The sequence below is a fragment of the Catharus ustulatus genome, chromosome 2, assembly GCF_009819885.2.
Source record: "Catharus ustulatus isolate bCatUst1 chromosome 2, bCatUst1.pri.v2, whole genome shotgun sequence".
Classification (NCBI taxonomy): Eukaryota; Metazoa; Chordata; class Aves; order Passeriformes; family Turdidae; genus Catharus; species Catharus ustulatus.
The window spans coordinates 27,305,593-27,325,304 of record NC_046222.1 but is presented as its reverse complement, the minus strand read 5'-3'; the positions used below and the strand labels follow the sequence as shown (position 1 = coordinate 27,325,304).

Genomic DNA, 19,712 nt, shown 5'->3' with positions numbered 1-19,712 from the left:
CCGCCGGCGCGCCGCCCTCCTGTGCTCGTTCCGGGACCGCCGAACGCTCCCTTTCCCTCGACCGCCCACCCGCAGGCGCCCCGCAACCTGCATAAGAGCACTCGCCTCTCTGTGGCCGCTGTACCCTCGGCCGGCGGAGCGCCCGGGATCGAACGTGACGAGGGAGGGCTGCGGGGCTATGCAGGTTCCGGGGCGGGCCGGGGCGGAGCGAGGCGCGGAAGCCCCTCGGAGTGACGCGCGGGGCCGTCGGTCGGTGCGGGCGGGATGGCGGCGGCAGGCGGGGACGGTTCTGAGCTGGAGCCGGGTCCCGGACCGGAGCTGGCGATGGAGCCGGAACCCGAGCCGGAGCTCGAGGCCGAGCCGGCGCTGGCGGCGGAGCTGTCGGCGCGGCGTAGCGCGGAGGCACGGCGGCTGGTGCTGTCGCCACGGCGGCTGTCGGGCCCGCTGCCCGCCGGGCTGTCTCAGTGGTTTCCGGCGCTGGAGGTGCTGGACGTGAGCGGGACGGGGCTGACGGAGATGGGTACGGAGCTGCTATCCCTGCCGTGCCTCCACACGTTGCTGGCTAAGAACAACCGGCTTGGCGGGCCCGGCTCTCTGCCCAAGGGCCTGGGGCAGGCGCCGCTCGCCCGCTCCCTCCGCGTCCTCAACCTCAGCGGGAACCGCTTCTCCGAGGTGCCGCCCGCGCTGCTGCAGCTCCGCGGGCTGCGCAGCCTCAGCCTCGGCGGCAACCGGCTCCAGGGCATCCCACCCGACATCCAGGAGCTCCACAGGTGAGGGACAGGCCCCGCAGGAGCAGGGACAGCCTCGGCAACCCCGGCCACATTTTCTGACACTCTGCCCCTCGGGGGTTCAGTTCTCTCCAGCCTCAGGTGCCTCCAGACACTGCTGCCGCTAACTTGGCTCATCCTTTTCGTCATGTTGAGTTACTAAAACTCCAGGACGGTCCTTACCTCATCCAAGTATACATATAGAAAAGTATCTAAAGGGTGAGTGCTGAGGATGAAGGCGGGCTCCTTTTGGTGGTGCCAAGCAATAGAGCAAGGGGCAGAAAATGACAATGCACAGGAAGTTCCTCCTGAACATGAGGGAGAGCTTTACTGTGGGGATGACCAATCACTGAAACAGGTTGCTCAGAGTGGTTGTGGAGTCTTCTTCACTGAAGGTATACCAGTGGACACAATTCTGTGCCATGTGCTCTAGGGTGACCCTGCTTGAGCAGGGAGGTTGGACAGATGACCTGCTGTGGTTCCTTCCAACCCAGTTGATCCTGTGTATTTTTCAGGCGATGATGGGCCTTCTGTACTCATAAACTGGGTGATTCTTGGCACTGCCCAGTCCCTGGGCTACCCTGGTGCAGTGATGCTCTCCTGGTGATGGTGTGGTTGGTGTGAGTGTTGGCATGAGGAAGGCTCACCATAGTTTTCCTCTCATGCACATCTGTGTGTGTGACAGTGAGATAAACATCATGTGTCCTTCAGCTCATGGCTGCATGATGGGTAAATATGTGTTTGTGGCTCAGGTAAACAGCAGGGCCTTTCTGCCCATACAGCTGCAGTCTCACTGGGGGCTTGTCATGGATAGGTTTTTGTGGTGTTTCTCTCAACCCACTGACTTGTGTAGATCTGACAGATACCAACAGGCCCAAAGCATGGAGCCCCAGGCTGTGCTCAGGTGCAGTGGTACATCTGGCTCTGGGGCCAGTCATACAGAAATGTATGGCTTGAATCACAGCAGTTGGGAACAGACCTTAGACAGCACTGGATATTGGCTCCCTGCATTGGGCCGGGCTGAGTACTCCTGAAGCCTTGTGTCCTCCTGGGCAAGAAGGATGCTTATTTGTGGGTTAAGTGACACAGGCACCTCAGTGTGTTCTGCTGGATTCTCAGGTCTCAGGCTGGCCTCTTTGTGGCTCTCTGCTAAGACTTTGGATCTGAACTTTGTTTGCTCCAGCTCTATGCCAAGGATCTTGCCAGAGGCAGCCTCTCTTATGCAAATTCCATCACCCTTGACCCTAAATGCCTGGATTCATTCTGATGGCTCAGCAGAGCTGCATCCAGTGGAAGCATAGAATGTTGTGTGTGGAGTGATGTCTCCCAGGGGTGTAGGTAGGAGGTACCAGAACTGCTTGAGAGCTGTTGGGGAACGGTTTTGTCTGCTGCAGTATAATACAATTACAGTAATTTCACGACCATAAGACGCACTGGACTATAAGGCGCACCCCCCAGGAGCCGGCACATTTCGCAACTTTGTAGATCAGATAAAGCGCACCGGACTATAAGGCACACTTTTTTTTTGCAGCGAGGAGCCACGCGGCGCGCAACAAAGTAACGAATTACTGGCAGGTGCTCAATTTGCAAACATTTTTCAAAGATCGGTGTAGCCTTTAAATGCAGCCCCAGGTGCCCTCCCCGTGCAGCGGGCCCCGGCAATCCCGCCCGCCCCTATCACCGGCTGGCACGGCTCATGGCACCCGGCTCCCACCGCGCGGCTGCGCTGCGTCCTGGCTTGCCGGCGGCAGCGGCGCTTCTCGTCGCTTCCCCGGGGCTGCGCCACTTGTCGCCGCTTTTCAGCGGCTGCAAGGGGCTCGACCAGCGCCGCGATTCGGCAGCCGCAGGGGCTTGGCCACCGCCGCTCCGATGCCGCCGCCGGGCGGGCTCTGCTTGGGGCTGTTGCGGGCTCGCACTTCTCGTTCCCCCCACGCCTGGGCCAGGGCCGCCCAGGTTCTCGTTTCCCTCGCGCGCAGGCTGGGGCCGGCACCGCCCGGCTTCTCGTTCCCCCTGCACCCGTGGTGGCGCCGCCCGGCTTCTTGTTCTGCCCGGGCCAGGGCCGGCGCTGGCTCACTCCGTCCCCTCGTGGCTCCTGCTGGCCGTGGCTGCCCGCTGCCGCCCCGCCTCGCGATTCGGCGCTCCCGTGGCACCGCCCCCCCCATTGTGGCTCGCACTTCCAGTTTGGCAAATTTCGCAACTTTGTCCATCAGATAAGGTGCACTGGACGATAAGGCGCACTTCCAGGTTCGGGGAAAAAATTTAGTCAAAACGGTGTGCCTTATAGTTGTGAAATTACTGTAATTGATTTTGTGGCTTTTGTCCAGGTGGCATAGCATGCAACTGTTAAGGATTTGGAGCAGTTCTGGGTTAAGCTTTCTGGGCTGAGATGCTGTGAGACAATTTGAGTGATGGAGAATGCCCATGTCCCTCTTGGCTAGCTGTGATACATCCTGGTTGGGGCTGTCATGAGGAAGAGGAAGCGCAGCTGCTTTTTCTGTCTGGGAACAGATGCTTCAGGGATGAATAAGGAAGTGAGGCAAGAGAGAAGAGGCCAGTGGAGGAGGGCAGTTCATGAAGAAGATGATCCACATTGTCTCCGTAGCATGTCTGATAGCATCCAGGATGTGATTGGGATCTGATTGTTGCTCTTGCCTCTGTGTTAGAGGTTCCCTGCTGCTGTTTATATGGTCTTTGTGGGTTGTGGGTTTTTTCCTGTCTTTTGTTTTTCGGGTTTTTTTTCCCAAGAAAGCAAATTTCAGCCCTGCTTTTCTTCTGTGATGTCCCCAGGTAGGTACTGGGCTGCATAGCACTGCATAGGATGCCCAGCAGGCTGTGACCTGTGCTCCATGCTGCACCTCTGTCACTCTGCTTTGTTCCTCTGACGTGCCCTTGTTGAAGCAGGGCTGCTTGTTGTCCTGTCCTGCAGCTTTTCTTGGACCAGTTATGTTTGAACTCCCAGAAGGAGAATTCGGTGAGAGCAAATGCAGACAAAGCTGTTGAACTGTCAGTTCATCATGGCAAAGTTATGTGTCAGATGGAAAAGTTACACTTAGACACAGCTTGTGCTCATGTCACCAGTGCTACCTCATGGAACTTCTGCTAACATGTCAACATAATATAATTGAACTTTAACTCAAGATAGCAAATCTGTGCCCCACCAGGATTGTCAGCTCCTTTACCACTCTGCCGTCAGTGACTTCTGTGTCTGGGACTGCTTAAGTAATGAAAGGGAGCTACACACTGCTTTGCCAGCACTGGGAGAAAATAACACTTTATAATGTGTTGTTCCTCCAGAAGGAATCCTGAATCTGTTCATTGGGACCCAGGTAAACAGTGACCCTTGCCAAAAACGTAGAAAGTACATTCTGGAGAGAAACTGCTTCCAGTCTCTGTTCCTGCCTGCTGACAAGAGGGGTGTCCTCAGTGTAAGTGCGTTTGTTGTAGAAGTAGGTAAAATGAGCCTGAGCAAGGACAGAACAGAGCCAGCAATGCTGTAACCTCTATTAGTTTCTGAGCTCTAGCAGTTGGAGGTGGAACTTGGTATTGTGGCTTCTGTTAACCTCACAGCTCAATCTGCACATTCCAGTCTTGCTGTTGCTGACAAGCCAAGACCTTGACCCTTCTTCCGTGTGCAATATCTCATAAAAAGAATTTTTTCTTTTATCTTAGGGGCTCTGAGACCACAGGGGAATGCAGGCAGCACTCTTACTGATCAAGTTGCTCTGGCTGCTACTAGAGTTCCTGAGTTCTCCTCTTCCTATGACCCTGGCAGCTTCCCATTTGCACCAGTCACTGATTAGGGAACAGATCAGAGTTGCAGAAATGCTTCTTAGATTTCTAGGGAATGTCTGAGCTGTGATGAGATTTTTTTCAAAAAAAGATACTCTTGATAATTAAGCTTCATGTCTTTCCTTTGCACCCCATGATTTCCTGTTTTAGTTTTTGAAGGGACTGCATGTCAGTTTTAATGGAGGCCAAGAATATAGCAGGTAAGGAGTGTGTGTATGTGGTAAAGTTGAAAGTATAAAAAACTGATGGGTCTGAGCTGCCAAAGGAGAAGAAACATGCTGGTGACTACGAATGCAAAAGTCCTGGAATGGGAGGTATGTGCCATGTGTTGTTACTCACAGGAAGATAACAAATCCACCACTTCACACAAGCTGTGTTTGAGTCAGGCATATTGTGCAGAAACTTTTCCCTGGCATGTTCCTGGTGACTTGGCAAGTTAGTGAACTTGGTGATAAGAACCGCAGCCAGTCCTGCTGCTGTCATGTCTTGCTCCTTCTGGCTTCAGTCCCATCCTTGCCCACACAAATATTTTGTGTGCAGTGCAAGATCCTGCATGGAAAGTGACTGCTGTGTTCTTGATTACTGGTTATCTCCTAGGCTGTTGTGGAAGGACCACCAATATGCTTGAAGCTTCCTTCGCATGGCTTCATAAGTGTATGATCATGATTGCTGTGGTGATGGCAGTAGGATGATGCTGATCATAGCAAGCTGGCACCAGGGATGAGTAACTTTTGCTTCATGTTTTCCATTAGGAAAATTCAGTGCTCTTTCATCATAGTTTCACTGTAAGCATCGAGCATGACCGGCAATAGCCCCATGAGTTTCTGAGAAATGTAGGTGATGACCCTGCTGCGGGCTTTCTCTTTATCATGTTGAGGCTGTGGCAGGTCCTTCTGTATGCCCAGCATCCCCAGTTCCTCTCAGCTGGTGTGTCAGTACAGTGCAAGACCTGAGCATTGGCTCTTGCTGTGAATTTAGAGTGGAGAATGCACCAGAAGTGTGAGAGCAGTCTTCTTTGCATTGCTTTCCTGTTTGTTGCCAGATAAAGTACGAGCTTAGCATAGGCAGACACAAGTGTTATCTTCTCTGTACTTCTCCCTGCTGACCTTGCTGTGTCTTCAGTGTAAGATGTTATGGTCAGTCACTCTCTCTCAGACTAAATCCACAGCGCTCATCAGCTCCTGAACTGTGATCTGCATAGAGATCCCACTGCTGCACTGGTTCTGCGTATCCTCCCTCTGCTGATCCAACTGGTGATGCGCGTTGGGGCAAAGTGTATTACAACTGGTGAGCTGGAAATGTGGCCATCTACTTATGCCCATCCTGGCACAAAATTTGTAGGGCAAATCTGGTAAAACATAGCTCTGATCTTCACGGTGCAGCTGTGAGTTTGGGCTTAAAGGGTGCAAGGTTTGCCCTGATCAGTGTGCAGGCCTGGGGAAATGTCCTGCAAATGTCCTGTAAAATGAATAATTCTCAAGGGCTTAGTGAAATGCAACTGGTACTTAAAGTCTCCCATGGGAATTCTGAGTTTAGTCATACTCTCATAGTGAATACTCTTATGCTCTGTAGAGCACCGGGAGTGGGCAGAGCTTGGAAAAGACCCGTGCGTGTTTCTTTCCTTCTTGCTGGTATTCTCTAATAAAGCCTGCTTATGCAAGGGCTGGGATCAAAGACCTTAGATGCCTAACCGGATTCATCCAAGGTTTGTATAAAGACTTAGATGCATTGAAAACCAGAGTGTTTACTTTCATTCATGTGTAGTATTAAGCGTGTTAGACGAGCATACGCTTAAAGGATGCCTGTTAGTGTGGGAAAATGGCAAGCAGAGCTTTGATAAAGATACAGCATTAGGAAATCTGCTTGCTGTCTTCCTTCTTCTTCCCTTCTTCAAACGTTTTGCAAATAGTGTTCAGACAACTGTTTGATCTTAAATTTGCATGTCAGCAAAGGCTATGCAATTCTCTCAGGAATTAGCAAATCGTAGAACAGGGTTAACAGGAGTGTACTGTGGGGTGCTTTGAAATTCCTCCCTTGCATGAGCCTCAAAACTGCCCTAGAAATTTCTTGCTAAAACTTCTATCTTAAAAAGACCTGGAGCTATTTGAGGCACCGTTGTTGGTTTGGGGTTTTTTATATTGCCTATTTAGATGCATCTGTTTGATGTCAGCTGTTAAATTTTATGCGAAGAAGCATCTGTATGGAAACAGGGTGTATTGAAAATTTGCATATCTCCTATGCCTAAAGACATTATCCCCTTGATATATTACTATGGGAGTGCTGTGGTAATTGATAGGGTATAAAAAAATACCTCTAGTGGTCAGAGTGGCTCTTCTTATTTACTGATTGTTTGGGGGCTTTTGGATTTGATTTGTGCTATATGATGACCTGAAAACATCAAGCACATAAGCAAGAAGGTACAGTCTCTGCATGTTAAATTTTGCTACTGCTCCCTGAATTGATCATAATTGTTTGAACATTTCTCCACTCCTTTCCTAGTAGGTAAAAGTATTTTCATATGTTGCTAGAGAGGAGCACCACATGATGGACTCAGTATGCTGGCTGTGCTTGGCAGCAATTAGGACTGATTGTGCTGAGTAGGGGGCTGCTGGATGTGAAGCTGAAAGGGACTCTGGCCTTTTATTAGTGTATTTGTCAACATTGGTGAAAGGCAGGAGAGAAAGTGTCAACCCTCATTAATAATTCTATCACATGTTTCTTGGGATTTTTTTTCAGATTCTGTTGATCTTGATTCTATTAGTGTTTGTTCCCTTTTGAAACTCATTCAGCCAGAGTCTGTGTGACAAGTTGGAAGTAAATCACTCATTCTAGCTTCAAAAATTGGAACTGACCTTATGTTTGTTTGATGATAGTTATCTCTGGGTTTTTGAAGATTCTGTACTTTTGGAAGTGCAGAAAAAATCCAGTTCTACCTCTGTGTACACAGCAGTTCACAAGACCTTAGCTGACTGATCAAAATGACTGTACAGATTAATGATTGTCAGAAGGACTAGGTCTAAGTGTGAAAGGTTAGTTAGAAGCATTCACTAAGCTCAGTGCCATCCCTGCTTTGGTCCTCATGCAAAAACCTGGAGTGAATGTTGTGGATTGCCTTACTGCAGGCTCTTGTGTGAAGACACCAGTGCTTTTGCACCAAACTGCCCTGTCCTGAGTAGGACAACTCAGGTGCCATCATCACCTTTGCCTCCAGATACAGGCTTAATATGAGTGTGACATGAAAATCAGGCCAGGAACAGATGAGCTGGGAACAAACTGTGTCCCAGTGCTCTTGATAAAAGACTCGAAAATCTTTTCCTGTGTCATGATTCAGACAATTCTTGACACTTTAATTTGATGTAGAAACGGCTGTTGTTGATTCCTTCACCTTGCTTAGCCAAGACTAGGCTAGAACCTTCTTCTCAGCAAATAGTACTTTGAGGGATGGGAGTTAGGGATTTTGTTTTCCCGCTGGTGGTGTTTCAGTGAAAACTATAAGAATATCTTTCCTATGTTTTAAGTAAGTTTCTTTGTCATTTCAAAACCTCCTCCCTCTGTTTTTTTAATAAATTAATCGTCTAATTAATACTGTAAGTTGATGTGGAAATTTTGAATTTGCTGTTCCAGACTGAGCCCCATGAGCTTGGTCTGCTGACCAAAAAAGGGTGATTCAGAAGACGAGTAAAAAGAAAACAGTTTTTAAGAAGCATTTTGTTGCCAATGAAGGAGTTACCTTATTTAACGGGTTTTTAATTAAACTGTTGGTATTCTGATGTTAGGTCTTTATATCCTTCCTAGTATGACTGACTCTTCTCTCATTACAGACTTTACAAAGAACAGACTTGAAGCTGTAAGGAGTTTGTAGGCAGTGTATTTGCACACTTAGTTTGTACAATAGGCTGCTCTTGAAACATATGCATTTTATGCCTTGAAATTAATTCCCAGAACATTTTTAATGTATAACTTGTGCATTCTTCTCCTTCTTTGGTACGAGATGTTTTTATGCCATGTCACTTTACAGTACAGTAATTTCACGATTATAAGCCGCACTGATTATAAGCCGCACTTCTGGGTTTCAGCAACTTTTTGGGTTTTGTCCATACATAAGCCGCACCTGATTATAAGCCGCATGTTACAATACAGAGTGTGATAAAAGGTATCTGTTCTATCACCATCTGTTGAGGGTGGGGGCAGTGATCCTTATCTCAATGGCAGATAATTTGCTAATGGGCCATCCATTGAAACCAGGCAGGGCATTGTTCTTTATCTTTTCACAACCCATCCTTCCTCCAGCCAGTCATTGTCTGCTAATGGCCCATTGAGTCCCACTGCGTGACTGATAAAATTACTGCATCCCATTGAAAGTTGCTCCAGCCAGGGGGAAGAGCCCAACATTTCTTACCAAGATAAAAACAGAGGTTTTGGGACAATAAGGTAGCCCCTTTCTCCACTGGACTCCAGAGGAAAACTGGATTTCTCCACATCACCACTGGACCTCCAGAGGGAAACTGCACCTTCTGCAGGAGCACTGCTCCAACTAAGCCACATCTGTCACTGCAAGGGGACTGCAGCCACCATTTAATGGGACTGCTACCAACACCCTGCCTGACTGTGTCAGGTTGTACTCTGACTTTGTCAGGGTTTGGAGTTTGTTGCTTTGTAGTACTGTATTTCTATTTTAATTTCCCTAGAAAAGAACTGTTATTCCTAATTCCCATATTTTTGCCTGAAAACCCCTTGATTTCAAAATTATAATAATTTGGAGAGAGGGGGTTTGCATTCTCCATTTCAAAGAGAAACTCCTGCCTTTCTCAGCAGACACCTGTCCTCCAAACTAAAACAGCAACTTTTCGTTCTTTGTCCATATATAAGCCGCACCTGATTATAAGCCGCACTTTGGGTTCGGACCAAAATTTTAGTCAAAATGGTGCGGCTTATAATCGTGAAATTACTGTAATTAGTTGTCATTAAACACAAAGGATGAGTTAATTATTCACTTTTCCTAGAAAGTGTAAACCTTATTTAAATATTGAAATCCACATTGCTAGAATTCCCTTGCCCAACAGCTTTTACTGTGGGCTCCAGTAGCGGTATGGAGTTAGGAATTGTATGGAATTGTATGGAACTGTAACTCAGCAGTTAAAGTCAAGCAGGCTAAATCCACTTGGGAAACAATGGAAGTTTGAAGGAGGAATTTTGGTTAAAACTCAGGGCTTTGTTAGGGGATCAAAAATTAATTAAAAATAATCTCTCCTTGACATGGTCTCTGCACCACAGCAGCCTTCCTCCTACCCGCACTCCTCAACATACAGGTTGTCTGAGTAGAAGAGAGGTTAATGTTACTTTGAAGCAGTGGCAGTTGCTGGTGGTTTTTCACTGTGCACTTTTTTGCGTGTTCTTGGAGTAACCTCCAAATGTGCTATCCCACTTGGTTTGTAGTTACTGCCTTCCATATAACCAAATTTAGTTTAAGGCCTAATTTTCTGCCCATTTTGTCCAATTTCAATTATTTAGCTTGCCTAACATACTTCAAAAATATAAGGGAATCCAGGGAAAGCTGAGCCCTGTGAGCATCTCCTGGTGTGTTGCAAAGGTCTGTCATTCATTGTCAGTCATGTTCATTTGTGCTACAGTAAGTGGCCTCTGTAACGCAAGCAGATTCTGTCATTGGATCTCTGGAGTTCAAGTTTCTTGCAAGAGCTGAGCAAAATAGACTTTCTCTACTGTTCTCCTGCTCCATCCTAGGGAAAGTCTCGGGGGAGCTTCTCTGCGTTCCACGTATGCTGTGGCACAGAGTTTCAGGGTGCAGGTCAGGATGGACCACTGTGTTCCTTGGGTGTGCTCTGTTCTTGTGTTTCTGTGCCAGTTGTACCCATAGCATTTGTCAGTTGCTGGGATGAGATGAATTTGTCTCCTACTCCAAGGAAGTTATAACCTATACTTAAAGAAAACCTGATGGATCGTGGATGAGTTTGCTTTCCCTGACTGGAAATGCTTGCTGGATCAGAGAAGGCCAAGGTGCATTGTGGTTAGGCAACCTGAATATGTGTTGGAGATACTGAACCAGGACTGTGGGATCCACCTTTTTCAGACATGGGAAAAAATCTTGGCTGGACTGTGATTAGCAAGATGTACCCAAACTGAGCCTACCTTTGTTCCTCTTTCAGACAACATCCAAGAACAGGGAAAGAAAGCTACTTGAGTCTGTGGAATGAGGACTTGAAGCTATTATGTCAAAGAGAAATGCTTGTCAATTTTTCTTCCTAGAAGGGCAGACATGCACAGAAGATACTGGCTACTCCACCCGGCAGAAGGGATCTAGTGCCTCTCTCTGTTCCTGTCTCCAATCCACTGAGTTTTCACAGGACATCCGGTGATTCTTTTATTTGGCCCCAAACTGCAGTGAAGCCCAGCAATGGTTTGTGGTTGCTTTGGGCTTCATGACTTCAGAGTAGTGAAATCAATCTCTGTGAAATTGTGTGACTTAGGTGCACTCTGTGCTGTTGGTATGTGAATTGTATCAAAGGGGAACTGGCTGCCTCTGACTAACCCTCTGAAGGGTTCCAGTTAGTCTCCAAGGAGTCAGATGATTCCACAAAGATTAACTAGTGCTGTTGCAGGGCCAGGATTTCCAGGGAGAGACACTGTGCTCATGCTTCACTCCTAATGAAACTGAGAGCTCCAACTGACTGCAGCAGGATCTGTGGCAGTGCTGCAGACTGTGTGCAGGCTGCATGTTCTTGGAAAATGGAGCAGGATCTTTGTATAAGGGGTTGGTGTAGGAATACACAGTTGTCTGGTGCCTACCTGCAGGTGTAATGGTTACTGCAGGAGTCTGGAAGTAAAATCTCAACATTATCTGTTGTGAAACAGCAGCTCTGTTGTAATTTTGATGTGCAACTCAGCTTTTTTTTTTTTTTTCTTTTCGTGCAGTAGCTATGAAAACCTAGGTGTTAAAGGAAACTTGAAATTAGTGAAATAATGCACTCTTTTCTCCTCTGTTTTTCAGTTTAGAGTTCCTGTACCTTGGAGGGAATTTTATTACAGCAATTCCACCTGAATTAGCAAAGCTGCCTTCTCTGAGGTATCTAGTTCTGTGTGACAACAAGATCCAGAGCATTCCACCTCAGCTGGCACAGTGAGTATTTACGGTCATCAGCCACCAGCTGTAATTAACTCTTTGAACTTTTATGTGTGTGGCTAAAAGTACCTGGGAAGACCTATTTGTTCTTCAGTTTGTTAATGTGAGTGGATTTGAAAAAGAACATCCTTGGCATGGTGCACTGCTGGCAGACCATGAATATATGATCTGGAAAACTCAGTGAAAGATTTACATTAAAACCCCATCACTGAGATTGCACCTTACAGTGAATTAATAGATTTGTATAGAGGACCCTGAAAAGTATCTAGGGAAGTCAGAAAAGATAAATTGCTACCTTAAGAAGTAAGAATGGTACTGTTTCATTAATAATGAATGCTTGATGGGTTTTGCCTTTCACCCAAAACCTTTTTGTGTGTCCTTTTGTACCATCTCTGTGTTCCCTTGGCATTCTTTATCTTAGGATCCTAGAGTTTCCATGTAATCCTACAGCACAGTTCTAGTGGCTAGGTTACTGCTTTATCTGTTCATAATGGGAGGAAAGAGGACATTGCAGTTCTGTATGTGTAGCCTAAGATGGGAAATGAAGATGGGAGGTATAGCTGTAACCCTAAAAACAACTGAATGGCAGCATGGAGTTCTCCAAATTGGAATTTGATGGTGTAGCGGGATTATTCTTAAAGTACAATGTAACTTCTAAAGTTTGGGAGCCACCCTGTATGCTGTGCTGGAGCATTGCTTTGTGCTTCAGGAGAGGGGAAAGCCTTGTCCAAAAGCAAAAAAATATCTTGTCCACTGTGCCGCTGCTGACCTGGCTCAGATCTGGTAGTATCAGCACGAGGTGGTGCAGCCGCAAGCAATGAAAACATGGGGCTTTCCAGGGCTGGCTGCCTCCCAGCAATCATCTTTAATGCATGAGACAGAGCAGGTGACTTACTCAGGGACTGTTCTTGATATGTGCACTGGGTACAAAGAATCGTTATATTCCCTGAAAGCACTCAATTTGTACACTTTTGTTCTACATTTTTTTGGGGGGTAGTGTGTGGGGAATACTGAGAGGGATAGCAGTATGTTTGACTGTGTTTCTTTAGCAGGTATTCTGGTGCTGGACCGAGTTTTCTAGTGCATTGTGTGTACTGGAGTAAGAGCAGTTCTTTCAGCATGAAGTTATGTTTTAAAAGGGAGAAAAGCCGAATAAAAAGAAATTGGTGGGTGTGGGGAGAGTAATTAGGTCTGCTTAATGTAGCTGTGGGGCAATTTTGCTTGCACTTTTTGACAGGGTATCCATCTTCATCCTTAGGCTACATTCCCTGCGTTCCCTTAGCCTGCACAATAACCTGCTAACTTACCTTCCCCGAGAGATCCTTAATCTGGTTCACCTCGATGAGCTGAGCTTGCGTGGGAACCCACTGGTGGTACGGTTTGTGCGTGACCTGACCTACAATCCCCCGAGCCTTCAGGAACTGGCTGGGCGCACGGTTAAAACTCGCAACATTCCCTACACTCCCAGCGATCTCCCAGAGAGTCTTGTCCGGTACCTGAGCTTGGCCAGCAACTGCCCCAATCCTAAATGTGGGGGTAAGTTCACCTTTACAGCTCTCCTTCCTGCTCTTACCTTATGGTTTTCTTTCCCTCTGACTTGCCGTGACTTTATAAGCTCACTCAGGTTCAAAGTGTTACTAACTGCAGCCACATTCTGTATTTCCCGGGAAACTTGTCTTTAAGGAACCTTGTTCACTTGGGAACAGTATTCAGAGCTGTAGTGCTGGTTTACTGGATTTGCATGGGAATTTAAGACAGCACTTCTGTCAGAGTCTTTGTAGCTCATCCCAGCACTCCACTATGGTTTTTATGATCTGAAGTTTCCAGTCCATTTGGCCTGAAATAGCTCAGAGCAAGTAATAGACAGCAGAACTTTTGCACACACTCTTGAATGGTGAGAATAATTTCTGGGTGGAAAAGAGGAGAGTGGCTCTAGTGCTTAGCAGTTACCAACAGCAACTTGTTTAGCTCTAGCTTGGGACCACTAGCCTGTAGTTCTTGGAAGGAGAGGACTTCATAAAACAGCCTGGAATGCTTGGCCTTAATTTGCCTCAATGCTTAATCTTTAACCAGAGTAAATCATCTGCACATTGAGCATTTAGAAGATCAAGGGGGAAAAAAAATCATTAGTTAGTATTTACCTTGCAGTCATAATGGAAGCTGTTATCTTCTTAGAGGACAATTTCAAAGCATGCTCCATAAGCAAAGATGGAAGGGCTGGAACTTAGATTGGGAGGGAAAGAAAAGTTTCTTTCCTAAGACTTTTGCACAACTTGGATAACAGTGGATTGGTTTTGTGCTTTTTCACTGTGCTTTATGAACTCGCACAGTACTGCAGCATTACTCTACCACTGCAGGAGAAAAGCTTACTCCTGACCAGCTAGGACTTAAAACACTGCTGGAAACTTCTGAAAATGTCTAAAATCACTTGCTGTGACTAGAGGAGAGCATAACTGTGTGTTGCAGCAAGACTGTTGCCATGGAAAGTAGCATCCAAGATCAGCATGGTGGTTTCACTCAAGCAAAACAAGAGTTGTGAAGGTCTATTTGTGAATGCGTTTTTACTAGCTGCTAGAAGAGGTTTCACAAGTTTGAAAGTAGAGTGCATTAATTCATTTGACATTTAAGAAGTTTGCAAATTCCCACGTGAGTTTTCTCCCTAATGGCTAGAAGAAATTGGCATGTTATTTGGAAGTAACTGCCCCGTGTCTTTACGTGAAGAGTGTGCTGTTCTGAATTACCTACCAAATACAGTTTCACAGGAGTATTTTACTAAGAAATTTCACATTTTCAGAAGTATACTCATCCCTTCCCTTCCACCAGTATCCCTTGTGCTCCTACATATAGTGCAGTGCTGTGCCAATAAAATTCCAATTGAAGGCATATGCTCCAGGCACAGGAGCCTTGTGGAGTTTGCAGGGCTCTGGGCACAGGGTCTCATGTTTTTCTGTTCTCTCTCCCTCACAGGTGTATACTTTGACAGCTGCGTCAGACAGATCAAGTTTGTTGACTTCTGTGGGAAGTATCGGCTCCCGCTGATGCACTACCTGTGCTCCCCAGAGTGCTCCTCTCCCTTCAGCTCTGCCTCCCAGAGCTCCACTTCCCAGAGCGAGTCTGACTCTGAGGATGAGGCCAGCGTCGCTGCGCACAGGATGCAGAAAGTCCTTCTGGGATAACAGGGAGCCAGAGGGGAAGATGGAAAGGAAAATGGATTTGAAAAGCAATAATGGAATGGTGAAGCATGAGCCACTGGCTTGAAGGGCTTGTGAGAAATTGTACACAAGTCCATGCTGGGACAGAACATCTTAGCAAGCCTGGGCTTGCTTGGTGCAGTGTGCTGCTTAGGAGATCTAACTGAGTAGCATGCTGCCTGTAGATTGCCTGGGATTGTTAGAAATGTCTCCTGGCTGGGAGGCACCCCCCTCCCTCAGACAGGCTGGGAGAGGGATTTGTTCTCACTGGCGGATTCAGAAGGATTTTAATATATGAAAGCTGACTGGACTTCAGTCATCCTGCAGAGCAAAGGAGACTGTCCAGATCCTTTAACACCGTGGTAAATCAGAAACAGGCTAATGATGCCATGTGAGTATGTATGGACCCTGGTGTTTTATATAGCAGTTTGATTCCTTTCTGTCTCCTTTGATCTCAATTACAGATTTTACACCCGTCCTTGAAAATGAAAGTTGAAATTTTTTTTATTCAGGACTAAGTTTTTCCAAACTCTGGTTACTCTTTGTCTAGAGGTACAGGGTTTCTGTACTGTTGCACATGTTATAGCCATCATAGGACTGAGCCACCTTTTTTCTTCCTTGTTATACTAAGCTGCTCTTAGTGTCTCCTTCTAACAATATTTGTTATTTTTCCTCCTCCTTCCTCTTCCCATTACACCTAAAATGCTGCTATCTTTATGGTGCCTTCAGGAAAGAGACGTTGTTCTGTTTAATTGGTATTACTTCAGACTTGTGGTCTGTGCTCTGTGTCATGCTTTTGAGTCTCAGCTTACTGAAGCAAATCTGCTTTTACAGCTATGAATTGCAGGAACGGTCTCAATTGACATTCTTTGTTTATAAACAACCACATTTCCCCACTGCAGTTTGTTCTGCTGTGCATGGTGGAGTTACTTTCTATCTTTAAGGTCAGGTTAAGGTACATAGCAGCTCAGTGAATGGAGAGTACCCAGAAAAGTGCTGTGGAGAATGTCTTTTTCCTGATTCCTAACAGGAGAGCTAGTAGGGAGGCAAAGGCATGTTACCTGAGCTTCTTACACGAGGTGCTTTTGAAATGTCTTCCTTATTTGCATTTGCTCTTGTGGCGATACATTTGGCAGTCTGTTGATGGTTCAAATAACACACTCAGTTATCTTAAACTATGTTTAAAGGAAAGCTACAGAAAATAGCTCAGAATTTTTACACATCAAGAAATACCTTATAAAATTAATACTTCAAATTGACAGATATCTGTAAATCTACTTTGTGAGGCTGTTGTATACTTCACTCAGTGAGAGCTGCCCCTTTATTAATATTTCGTGGTAGGCAGTCCTTTTGATGCAGTTTCTGATAGAGCAAATCCAACTGTGCCTTTGAATGCATGAACAGAGCAAAAACATAATGTTAAGAAGCTGAAATTAACAAGAAAAACTTTATTAACCTGCTATGGACCTATAGAGTAATTTAAAAACCTGTGCTTTTCTCCTGCATTCAGAAAACACATGTACCTAGTTGAACATCTTATGGCAGCTGTGTGTTAATGGTCCTGTTTAATTATGTTTGACACTTTATATATAAAGCACTTTGATAGTTCTGCTTTTTATAACTAGCTTTAGTGATTTTTTTTTTAATTAGACTACAATTTTTGCTTTCATGTAACCTGACGAACAAGATCTGTGAAAGTTTGTGTGTTCCAGTCTGTCTCGTGTGCAGGTTGAATTTCTTGCCTTGCATTTCCTTGACAGAACTCTTTATTTCCCCAGTTTCCCTTGGAAAGAACTGGAATTTGAAAGAAATTACCTGATAGTAAAATAGTACCCTGTCCATTGTTAATCATTGCAACTTAGTTTCCACACATACATGTGATTCCCTGTGTGCATTGATCCACCAGGAATTAATTGCATCTGCTCTATGCCTTTCTAAATAATTTTTAAGTATATTTTTAAGACACAATGAGTTGTAGGTGCCAAGCAACTGGATATCACTTTAGTAGATTCTGTGAGTTTTGCTTGGGAAGAAGAACCTACAAGTTTTGAGAGAAACCAAATGCCTGCTTTTAGTGAAATTGCAGCCAGTGAGTGGCCTGTTTTGTTCATCTCTTTCAGATTGTTCTTGCTGTCCCAAGTGAACATAGTCACAGCAATGCTGTATGACAGTAAGATGATTCCAGAGCCACAATTTTAACTTGCCTGCTGGTATAACCATAGCAATCAACTGAGTGATCTAGAGCTTGATTCTCCCACTAACAAAAGTGAGCCACAGAAGCTGAGATCTCAAGATCTTTTGAGCTCAGGGCCATGAGGTACCACCTTTCTTTCTTGTCTTTAGCAGCAGCTGCCTTGAAGTCATACATTATTTCACTTCACAAAGCTAGATTTCATCGGAGTTCCTGTTTGCACAGTAGCACCTCTGTGTGTGATGAGTTCAGACCAGTGGTGGCTGGTTCTAATTTAGCTTGATCCTTAACTGCAGTTTCTTTCCTAACTGAACAGGCATCTCATTTCTGTCCAAATATAATATGGTCTATTAGGATAATCACAGATTCTTCACTGTAGCCAGGTCAAAACTTGACAGCTTATGCAGTTGATACCTATGCATTTGTAGACTTGATAAAATGTCTCTTAAAAATTCATATATATATATATATATATATATATATATATATATATATTCCTGAGTATAGCTACCAAGTTTTCTTTTTCTGCTGGGCTTCAAAGTGCAATTCAAGTAAGTCAGAATTTAAAACAATCAAGAACTTGTAGGAAAAGGAAATTATTGGTTGGTTGGGTTTGAGGTTTTCCTCCTCTGAGGTAGTTTTGAGAGGACTAGGGATGCAGATATATGCTGTAGTGCCTAACACATTGAGCCCCTGTGAGTCGTTTTCAAGGAATTGTTGGTCCCCAAAGACTTAAAAGTTTATTAGGCAATAAAATAGGTGAGACACAACTTGAAAATACACAGATGGATGATAGGCACTAGTTTCTACCATCCTCTTCTCAGGGGCTCTGAGAAGTAGGCAGTGTTTTTGTCACTGTCTGTTTGCTTGTTTTCTGTCAGTTGTAAGCAGATTTCAGCTCCTAAAGATGCATCTTCAAGTGAAGTCTTCAGTCAGTGTTTTGGTATCAGTCCCCTTGTTACTACAGCAGCCCAGCATTACCAGGTTTTGAAGCTGTTCTTAAGCTGAGACACAACTGTGTTAAGCAAAGTTGCTCATTCCTTCTTCCCCGTGGGGCCTGAGGCCCTGCCTACATTCATCCCCTGCCCCACCAAGCCTCTGCCACGGAGAGCTGCTGGTGTGTTTCTGAATGCAGGTACTTGATGGGAACAGTGGGGTTGTGTTTAAAAGAAGCAAAATATCAGTTTGATCAGAAGCAACTTAGACAGTTGCCAATTCTTTTATGTTTCTCTTTCTTTAATAAGAGCTGAGACCTGAGGAAGTTAGTAATGAATATTTAAACATACTCTGAAGTGGCCAGATGCAGTTTTTCATGCGCTTCTGTCCTGGTCATTTTAAGTCTTTGAAATCTTGTGTTTAATTATAATGGGACTGGGTGGGAGGGAGGGGAGAACCAACTCCTTTTTGTTCCTTACTCTTGTTGGCAATAATGAATGGAAGGAATTTAATCCAATGAAAGTAATGAAACTTAATCCTTGCAATGCATCTTTGTTGCCTAGTTCAAAGAACTATTTTAATGCATCTTATTCACACCATAACCTCCCTCCCCAACTGAAGACACTTCAAGTAGATTGCTTCAGAGTGCACACTAATACAGCAGTAATTCAGTCTTGGAAATGTTTCTATTGATTATTTCACTTGCTTGCCTGACTCGAGAATTGATCATTTACTGACTAGAACACTAAGGGTATAAAAGGTTCTCATCCAGCCTCTTGTTGAGTTTTTATTATAAGTATTTGTTTTAGGACATCTTAAAGTGCCTTACAATTTTAAAACTGTATTTTGCCTGAAACATATTAATGTAGGCTATCTCTAACAGTATTTCATTATAAGCTGTAAAACAAATTGCAAACACTAAACCTGCAAAAATTTCGGCTGTTGTCTGTCTGTTATTTTCTGACATCTCAGTTCTGGTGTTTCTGCAGACAGAATTCTTGTAGGATTGGAAGCATTAAAATGGGGCTGTACGTGGTCAGGGAGTGGATGGGATTTCACCTGTGCTGTGTGAAACCAAGAGTAGGTGAGACTTCCAAAGGGACTGCTGAAACTCCTGGATCTTGGGGCATGCTTGTGACAGACCAGTGTGTGTTACAGAAACAGATCCTGTTTTACTTCTGGAAGAGTGTTGCAGAGATTTTCTCCAAAGTTCAAAGGCAGAAGTAACTCACAGACAGGATAAACACTCGAAAAAGAGCAGGTGGACTTTTCCAGCAATATGAAACAACAGTTCTAAACTTTGTGAATTGTTTCCCTCTTAATACGCTAGCCTTGAAACCTTTAAATGACTTTTTGAATGCTAATTTTCTGATTGTGTTAACTGGCTAGTGTGTTCCCATTTCTTAAGTAATCCTGTGTTTCCTGCTACATCCTGAAGAGTTTTGTGATCTATTGCCAAAATGTTTCAGATCCTGCCATGCAATTACCAGTTGTCAGTGCAGATATGTGGTGTGTTGGAAAATAGGACAGTAGGAGACAAGAATGACTTGATACTAACTTCAGCAGGAACTATTTCAAAGATGGTTCAACTTCACATGTAAGGAAAAACCTCTCAAATTATGCAGTTGCTCCATTTGGAGTAACATAAAGTACAGAGGAGTACAGTGACCTTGCAGTAATAGCCAGGTTGAGAATATTCT

The 19,712-nt window shown here is 45.1% G+C and overlaps 2 protein-coding genes across 2 annotated transcripts in view; both read left to right on the top strand.

Moving 5' to 3' along the window:
- Window positions 1-248: 248 nt before the first annotated feature.
- LRRC58 (leucine rich repeat containing 58) lies at window positions 249-18,948 on the top strand. The gene is made up of 4 exons (XM_033051442.2): window positions 249-770; window positions 11,563-11,691; window positions 12,953-13,230; window positions 14,662-18,948. Exons 1-4 carry the CDS (start codon window positions 265-267, stop codon window positions 14,868-14,870), a joined length of 1,122 nt encoding a protein of 373 aa, XP_032907333.1. The 5' UTR covers window positions 249-264; the 3' UTR covers window positions 14,871-18,948.
- The window catches only part of GPR156 (G protein-coupled receptor 156), a 58,227-nt gene continuing 53,709 nt past the window's right edge, over window positions 15,195-19,712 (top strand). The window contains exon 1 of the mRNA XM_033051438.1: window positions 15,195-15,276. The gene's annotated coding sequence lies outside the window, so the exon portion shown is untranslated. The remainder of the gene's footprint in view (window positions 15,277-19,712) is intronic.

Coding starts and splice junctions, on each gene's coding strand:
- LRRC58 (XM_033051442.2), top strand. CDS start 265: ATGGCGGCGGCAGGCGGGGACGGTTCTGAGCTGGAGCCGGGTCCCGGA. Junction 11,692..12,952: donor ATTCCACCTCAGCTGGCACA/GTGAGTATTTAC, acceptor CTTCATCCTTAG/GCTACATTCCCTGCGTTCCC. Junction 13,231..14,661: donor CCCCAATCCTAAATGTGGGG/GTAAGTTCACCT, acceptor TCTCCCTCACAG/GTGTATACTTTGACAGCTGC.